Source organism: Hippocampus comes, unplaced genomic scaffold, assembly GCF_001891065.2.
Source record: "Hippocampus comes isolate QL1 unplaced genomic scaffold, H_comes_QL1_v1.1 scaffold345, whole genome shotgun sequence".
Classification (NCBI taxonomy): domain Eukaryota; kingdom Metazoa; phylum Chordata; class Actinopteri; order Syngnathiformes; family Syngnathidae; genus Hippocampus; species Hippocampus comes.
This window is the reverse complement of record NW_017805538.1, coordinates 1,825,421-1,834,055: the sequence shown is the minus strand read 5'-3', so window position 1 is coordinate 1,834,055 and position 8,635 is coordinate 1,825,421. Positions and strand designations below refer to the sequence as shown.

The 8,635-nt window shown below is 48.3% G+C and overlaps 1 protein-coding gene across 5 annotated transcripts in view; it reads left to right on the top strand.

Moving 5' to 3' along the window:
* LOC109520919 (probable ribonuclease ZC3H12C) overlaps window positions 1–5,901 on the top strand; it is a 19,499-nt gene extending 13,598 nt beyond the window's left edge. For 3 of the 5 annotated variants that reach the window (XM_019878520.1, XM_019878521.1, XM_019878523.1), the window contains 5 exons: window positions 1,775–2,602; window positions 2,687–2,826; window positions 2,896–3,130; window positions 3,536–3,642; window positions 3,718–5,901. In XM_019878520.1, coding sequence (XP_019734079.1) covers window positions 1,833–2,602; window positions 2,687–2,826; window positions 2,896–3,130; window positions 3,536–3,642; window positions 3,718–5,288 — 2,823 coding nt within the window. In that variant the 5' untranslated portion in view covers window positions 1,775–1,832 and the 3' untranslated portion in view covers window positions 5,289–5,901. Of the gene's footprint in view, window positions 1–21; window positions 2,603–2,686; window positions 2,827–2,895; window positions 3,131–3,535; window positions 3,643–3,717 lie in introns of those variants that run through there. The other 2 variants (XM_019878524.1, XM_019878522.1) reach the window with 2 other exon arrangements.
* The last annotated feature ends 2,734 nt before the right edge of the window (window positions 5,902–8,635 follow it).

The window sequence follows — 8,635 nt, the reverse complement described above, 5'->3', positions numbered from 1 at the left end:
GCCCCCACCCCTCCCCACCACTTCTCTGAACATAAAATGCACATAATGCCTCCATCGTTAAGACTTTGACAGCTGCTTGTCTCATCTCCCCGACCGACCTGCGCCGGTGGACTGATTCTTGATAGAAGAACACAATGATTGGCCACGGTCTGGTCGGTTACAAAAATGTTTCTCTGGGAGTCTGACAGCGCGACCGTCACGAACGACAACAAAGTTGTCGTCTAGCCGAGTCATGTGGACAAAGCCATAAGACATACTCTGAGAGCCCCGCCCCCCTTCATCCCCCAGACACCGCCTGAACACACGCCCCTGTCTGGGCGGTTTGAGCGGGCTTTGTGTGTATGGGGGTGGGGGTAGGGGTTCAACAGCTACATCTTAGCAACAGTGGCTTAGTCATGTTGCCACACAGCCCCCTTTTTTATTAAATGCAGCCCGTTGCCCCTCCCCTAATCTCCTCCCAGTTTGTTCCTCTGCTTTATCCAAATGACCTTTTCTGGGACTGCTTTTTAAATTAATTAATTAATTTATTTATTTAAGTCTCTTACTTGTCTCCGTTGTGCACTGATTTCCATGGGCATGAATGAATGTCATCTTTCGTCGCCCATAACGTCCCGTTTTTTCCATCCAGTTTTCAACCAGTGGGTCCACCGCACACTCACATGCAAACCATACCAGTCAAAATAAGTATCAGGACATTAAAAGCCAAAAGTTTAATTTGCGAACGGGGAGGTGAGTTCTTTCCTTCTGCCCGAATGTAAAGAGCTTGATGTTCTTTCTTTCTTTCTTTTTTAATGGTTCATACTATGCACTCCGTGAGCCACCACCTGACTGTGGTGGAGGGGTTTGTGTGTCCCAATTATTCTAGGAGCTAAGTTGTCTGGGGCTTTATTTATGCCCATGGCAAACAGGTCCTAGATGAGGGACCAGACAAAGCACGATTCATATGACCTTTTCTGATTAATAACACAAAAGGACTTAGTTTTCCCTTGGCCGAATACGGGTCAATGAGATTGATTGAGCTGCTGCTAACCTTAGCAAGGAGTCCTATTGGACCTTTATGGCCTTTGGGACTTGGAGGCAGCCGATAGATGCTGACTGGCCAAGCGGAACGTAGCATCGACCGTCACCGAGGCAAAGACTCAGGGGAGGACTTCGGTGACACCAATTTCCTGACGGCTTTGAGGAAATTCTGGTCTAACATCCGGCATCTCAGCAGACATAAGCAGTGCACCGTTAACATTGTGTATAGTTAAGATGGGACGCTGCTGACTGCGACTCGGGACGTTGTGAATCGGTGGGGAAAATATTTTGAAGACCTTGTCAATTCCACTGACCTGCCTTACTGAGAGGAATCAGAGTCTGGAGACTCTGACTTGGGCTCTCCTATCTCTGGAGTTGAAGTCACCAAGGTGGTTAAAAAGCTCTTCAGTGGCATAGCCCACCACGGGGTGGATGAGAACCACTAGGAGTTTCTTAAGGTTCTCTATGTTGTGGGGCTGTCCTGTTTGACACGCCTAAACAACATCACATGGACATCAGGGACAGCGCCGCTGGCTTGGTAGACCAGGGTCGTGGTCCCTCTTTTAAAGAAGGGGGACTGGAGAGTGTTCACCCGCAGTTCATTTCTGTTAGTGTCGGACACATTTTTTCTTTACGTTCTGAGCGTGTCTTTTTCACTGAACAAAATGCCACAGTGCTTCAAAGTTAGTGACACTCTTTAACTGTAGGGCTAGCCCTGTTGACATGACCAGTTCTTTCACTTCTTCTTCTTCAGGCATCAATGACTCCAGGATTGAGGTGGCTAGACTTTACCGGATGTCCGAGAAAGCTCTATGGGCCAGAAGAATCATGCGGAAGCAGGACCTGGCCGCATCCTCGACTTGGGGCTTGAGTATCTCCATGTAGCAGGGGCTGACCGTCAGGCTGGCAGCGCTGACGAGCCTCCTGCCATGGAGGGGCAGGGGGACGCTGGTACCACCCCAACTCCCCTTGCAGCCGTGGCAGAGGAATATAGCTGTTACGACAGAGAGGGCAAGCCACGGGCTTCTCCCACTCCCCGGCTTACTGGTGACCTCAACCCCCACAGAGGAGAGAGCGGCTCATCTCACAGCAAAAGCACCCACCAGCCGCTCTGTCGGACCCAGTGTGTGGACTTGGGGACCGAAGGACCACCCGAGCCGCCAGTCGAACTTTCATCAGAGGGCCGACGAGACGGGCCTGCCCTGCTCCAGCATCCACCTTTGTCTCAGGAAAACCCCTCCAATTCTGGGCCCGCACCCGACGAGCAATATCAGGCCAAACTGGGATTTGCGCTCAAACTGGGCTATTCCGAGGAGACGGTGCGGCTGGTACTCTCCAAGCTGGGACCGCGCACTTTGATCAACGACATCCTGGGAGAGCTGGTCAAACGGGGCTCTAAAGATGGCGAGCAACCAGTCGGGTCGTCTGCCTCCACTTCGACGTCGTCGTCCTCTTGTTCCTCTTACAGTTCCTCCGATTTGCCAGCAGCTCTGGGATTGGACTCACCGTGCCTGCCAGACCCTTTGTGTGACCAAGAAATCCTGCGGCCTGTCGTGGTGGACGGTAGTAATGTGGCCATGAGGTGAGCAGGCTTTGTGGCCAAAGCGAATAGTCAGCACTTTTCGGGGGAGATTCTTCATATTCGTATGTTGCCTCTTCCCTGTAGCCACGGCAACAAGGAGGTGTTCTCCTGCCAGGGAATCCAGCTGGCTGTTGACTGGTTTTTAGAACGTGGCCACCACGATGTCACCGTTTTCGTTCCAGCATGGAGGAAGGAGCAGTCTCGGCCGGACGCCCCAATAACAGGTCTGTTCTCAAGTCTGGACAGAAGATTAAATGGAGCTGACTGTGTCTCGTCATCATCGCTCTCTGCAGACCAAGAGATCCTGCGGCGTCTGGAGAAGGAGAAGATCCTTGTGTTCACTCCTTCACGCCGCGTGCAAGGTCGGCGTGTGGTCTGTTACGATGACCGCTTTATCGTCAAGCTAGCTTACGAGTCGGACGGCATCATCGTGTCAAACGACAACTACAGAGACCTCGCCAATGAGAAACCTGAGTGGAAGAAGTTCATCGACGAGCGACTACTCATGTACTCCTTTGTCAATGACAAGTAGGTCTGCGGGTTGAAATCATACAATTAAATCCAACAATTTTTGGCACTAGGTATATGCTAAGCAATCCTATGTATGATTCAATTTGAAATTGCAAACAAACAATTTACATGCATGCAAGACCCCATGAATTGACCTTTAATGGCGGAGATGACAGGAATACATTTATTATTGGTTGGCCTCTTTTTAATCATTCATCCATCCATCCATTATCCGATCCACTTATCCTCACACACGCCAAGAGGTCTTCAGAGTCACTCCCGCAGCTCAATAACTCGATTTAAACGTCATGACACAGACATAATTTCCGATTTAAACGTCATGACACAAACGACGACATAACCAACTCAGAAATTCTTGTAGTACGCTCTTGTTTCTGGTAATCTTCCTTCCCCGTCTGTCAGATTCATGCCACCAGATGACCCACTCGGCCGACACGGTCCCAGCTTGGACAACTTCTTGAGGAAAAGACCTGTGATGCCCGAGCAGAAAAAACAGCCTTGTCCGTATGGTGAGAACACAGTGGGATCATGTCAACATCATTTAAGGACCTGATTTATTGACTCCACATATGTTCCCAATTTAGGAAAGAAGTGCACTTATGGCCACAAATGTAAGTACTACCACCCGGAGAGAGGCGCTCAGCCGCAACGCGCTGTGGCCGATGAGCTGCGGGCCAGCGCTAAGACCTGCGTTGCCACCAAGAACCAGGGCGACACCGGGCTGGTGAAGAGCCACAGCATGCCAGCTCGCAGCATCGAGGCAAAGAAAGGTGTGGCAAAACGGCAGTCTGACCCTGGTGTCCGAGCTCTGTCGTACAGCGACGCAGAGGAGAAACTGGCAGCGAAAGACAGGACAGAAAGTCAGAGGACCGGCGTATCAGGCGCTGTCGGTAATTGCACCGGGACCGCAAGCATGTCCACCGTCCTCCCGGGAGGTCAGCCCCCCGGCGCTCAGCAGGACCAACAGTCCCGAGCAGGCACCCCTCAGTGTGTCCCTCCAGCCCCCAGTCATGACCTCTACCCACACTGTGAGTCCCCAGACCTGAGCTGCTACTCGGCGGCGCACGCCTACAGCAACCTGCGCATCTCATCCAGGCAGAGCCCAGACAGTCGCAACCCCCAGGACGGGGATCTCAGGCTGGGCTCCATAGGATCGGCCGGCTCCGAATGCGGCAGTGAAAGCAGCAGCTGCGACTCGTACAGCGAGCGGCCGTGTCACGCTTGCCAGGATAGCATGGTTGAGGATGCCGGCCATTACGCCAACACCCACGGTCGGCTACATTTCCGTCAAGCTGCAGGAAGCCACGAACTGTGCAGCCTTCATTTGGCTGATCATACCAGTGTGCCACACAGTAAAATGACGAACTCGGGAGTGCACGGCTATGATACAAGCGCAGCACCAGGCCAAAGCTGGGATCACAGTCGGTCTCTCTACGCATTACCCCTTCATTTCCACCACCAGCCATTTGCTACACGATCGAGCTGTCCGGCCGACTACCACACACTCGCTGCGTCTAATACCCCTGACTCTCCTCTGGGCCGCCGCGTGGCTCCTCCCAGAGCAGAGAGCGGATCAGAATCTCGTCTTTACGATAATCTGTGCATATTCCAACATCACCACCGAACGAAAGCTTTGTCCACTTGGGATACGTACTATAGGGAGCCGCCGGCGCTTCCTCGGTACGGGCCCGGTGCCTATCCTTGCCTGTCGGACACATGGCAGGCATCGTGGCACTCTCCTCAGTGGGCACAAGATGGCTACACATCGCGCCACTTGTCTCATCTCTCTCTCCACACAGCTCCGTCGCACTATTTAAGTCACCCCTCTGCTCAATCTTCTCTCCCACCCCACCTCGCCCCGTCATCTTACACCTCGCAGCTTCCCGAGTCCCCCGGAGAGCAGAGAGCGGATCAGAATCTCGTCTTTACGATAATCTGTGCATATTCCAACATCACCACCGAACGAAAGCTTTGTCCACTTGGGATACGTACTATAGGGAGCCGCCGGCGCTTCCTCGGTACGGGCCCGGTGCCTATCCTTGCCTGTCGGACACATGGCAGGCATCGTGGCACTCTCCTCAGTGGGCACAAGATGGCTACACATCGCGCCACTTGTCTCATCTCTCTCTCCACACAGCTCCGTCGCACTATTTAAGTCACCCCTCTGCTCAATCTTCTCTCCCACCCCACCTCGCCCCGTCATCTTACACCTCGCAGCTTCCCGAGTCCCCCGGCGGGGACGCGAGGGAGAAAGCGTACGCCAACCTGTGCAATATCTTCCCCTCTGAGCTGGTGAGTCGGGTGATGGCCAGGAGCCCCCATGTGACGGACCCCCAGCAGCTCGCAGCCGCCATCCTGGCAGAGAAAGCAAATATGAGCTACTGAAGCAAGTTTTCAGCACTTATGTTGGGAATCCACCTTGAATGAACAACAGCAAAATGCTGATGGATCAGCTGTCAAGATCTGTTTTGATGACTAAATCACTGAACATGTCAGATTTTGTGGAAAGTGTCACCATTACTTATTTGTTAAGCAGCACAGTGTGTGCAAGTTACGTCGAGGTTGCACACCAAAATTAATTTGTGTGTTTTTGGCTTTTTTTTGCGTGCTGATGATAGACAGCTCGTCATCTTGTTGGAGATGACGCAAGTGTTTTGGGCCACGTGGAGATGGTCGATCCTGTGGTGTGTACCTTAGTTTTAGTAAGGGACATCTCTTTCTCATATTGCGCTCTCCAAGTATACATATAAATGTATGTATCTATAGATATACCGTATTGGCCCGAATATAAGACGGTGTTTTTTTGCATTGAAATAAGACTGAAAAAGTGGGGGTCGTCTTATATTCGGGGTCTAGACATTATACCCATTCACGACACTAGATGGCGCCAGATATCCATTGAAGCGAATGCTGAACTTGACTCCCCAGGCCAAAGCGAACCCGTCACGAAGAATAAAAATAAAAATAGCGGTAGCACGAAGAAGAAAAATAAAAAAAATAGCGGTAAGAAAGAAAAGAGAAGAAAATAATAGAAGAGATAACAGAAAATGGAGAAACGTAGCGACAGTCTGGAGAAAAGTGGATCGAAGATCGGCCAGGTTAACCGGCAGCTGAGGAGAAGTTATGGTGTAAACTTCAAGATGCTTTTTCTCTCAAATATATTGTTAGAATCATTTGTTTCAGATGTACTGTAATTATTTTCTGTATGAAAATGAATTTGGTGTTCAAAAAGACTTTTTTCAAACTTGAGTCTTGAAAAAGAGGGGGTCGTCTTATAATCAGGGCCGTCTTATATTCGGGCCAATACGGTACTACACCACACAAACACACTTATTTATATACTGTAGATCTGTGTGGCCCTTCCTGTTGGGTTGACTGGAATCTGCTACTGACAGAATTGCTTGTGTAAATGTGTCATGTAAATATATTGAAGTAGTCATCTGTAGCCGATTCCAGCGCAATCACCAATGAGCCATGTTTGATACAAATTGTATCCGGAACCAAGTCGCCGATGTGATTTTTAACTTGTCAACCTCTTGATGTAGTAAATACTGTATGTCCCAGCTCATGTACTATTGTGGAAAAATCCTGCGGTGGACAAAGGCAGTTCGGGACCTACGTTGTGTTAGGTACGTTAGCTGCTTTTGGGATTTTTGGTTCGAGACAGCTTATTTTCTGCAGCATCTCCTTGAAAAGAAATGTGGACGTTCAGCTTTGTGGAGTGGGCAGTCTTTCATTTACCAGTGTGGATTATTGAGAACAAAAGCTGCTTTTTTGCAGCCCGTGTCGCTGAACTGGGATGCTGTTGAAAAGAAGCACACTCAAAAATGTGTGTAACCAAGAAGCGCCTTCGCTCAGGCCTGCTGGCACCGTGTGTCAGCGTTGCACCCGAGCGTGGGCCCAAAGTAATGCCTCTTCATGGCATCGTGCTTACGACACATCCGATACTCTGAACTATGTTCAGCTAACTGTTGTGCATGTTTTCGCGTCTTTTGATTTATGCATGTCTATTTGTGCCGACTTGACTCAGCAGCATTGAAAGTTCACTCCAACAACTCTGTCATGATTTTACTGCTGTAGCTGTTGCTGTGAGTGTTCATTAAAGGGTACCACCATGAAATCAAATTACTTTTCTTAGTTAGTATGTACGTCTCTGGTGTGTAAAATTGATGTCCAGACTTTAACCACAGCCCCTATAAATTTGCTTTGGGGTTACTCCATTCAGGAAGCAGGTAAAATGCATGCTCTGTTGGGTTCAAGTTTGGAGATTGACTTGGCAACATTTGCAACCTTTTACGAGCCCTGACGAAAACCCAAAATTCGCTACGTTCGCAAGCATTTGCCACTCAGTGAAATACCAGCTTAAAACTTTCCACTTCTTTTCCCTGGACTATCTTACTCCGTTGGCAGTGTTATTTTTTTGGTCCTCTTGCTTGCATCTTTGTGAATGATGAAGGGGCTACCACTCAGTTTGTTTGCATATTTGTTTAAATTGGCTGACAAAATGTTTCCTTAGTATTAATTATGCTATATACAGTATCACTAGAGGAATAAGACTCAAATATGTATATTTTTTTATAATAGCAGTTTTGGGAGACTTTAAATTTAAATGAAGCCACTTTGAGGGACCAAACACAATATTTCCTTCATTGACTTAACCAAAACCCAGCGGTGTTTGGATACATGACCCATTTCCCTCGTAGGTCCTCTCGGGCCACTTTTGCCACCCATGTGACTCAAAATATCCTCACTTCCAACCCTACTCCAATCATACAGTGCCTACATTGAGCAATGCAAGCAAGATGACTCTCTGGTGAAAAATATGCAAATAAAAGAAAGTAGTGTTCACAATATTAGCCATTTATATCACAATGATGATATATCACAGTACAATGAGTTACTTCATATTTTTCTAAAAAGTCAGCACACTATAATCGCTTATCTTTCCGAAATATTTTGAAGTGACGTGATACAGTCCTGTATCAAAAGAGAGATGCATCCATTAGTGCTGCAAACAAGACAAATCAACATTTTTAATCTTATATGCATTCAATGTACTGTGCGCAGTGGCGGGCCGTGCATTTCAACCGTAGGCCTTCAGTGACGTTACATACATACACAATATAGGCTCGCCAAGCAGCACTTAATTTCAGGAGCATTTAAAACCATCAAGTATGCATTCACAATTAAGAGCAGGAAACTAAATTTACAGATAGTCAAAAATAAAAAGATGATTTAAAAATACGAAGTAAAATGCCACCCAAATTACGCTGTGTGATCTTAAACAAGTCTGTCCAATAAATTGCGCAATGTCGCAGTTTCATATAAGACACCAACCAAACAATAACAAAACAAACTATTCTTTGAAAATAAACAGATCATTTGCATTTTGAAAATCGGCGATACAACAGCAAATAACTGAAAATGTTGAGCAGCTGAGATTGAACGAACTTTCGTGCACGAAGGTGACTACAATGCGCCATTATAAATTGCAGGTGAGCA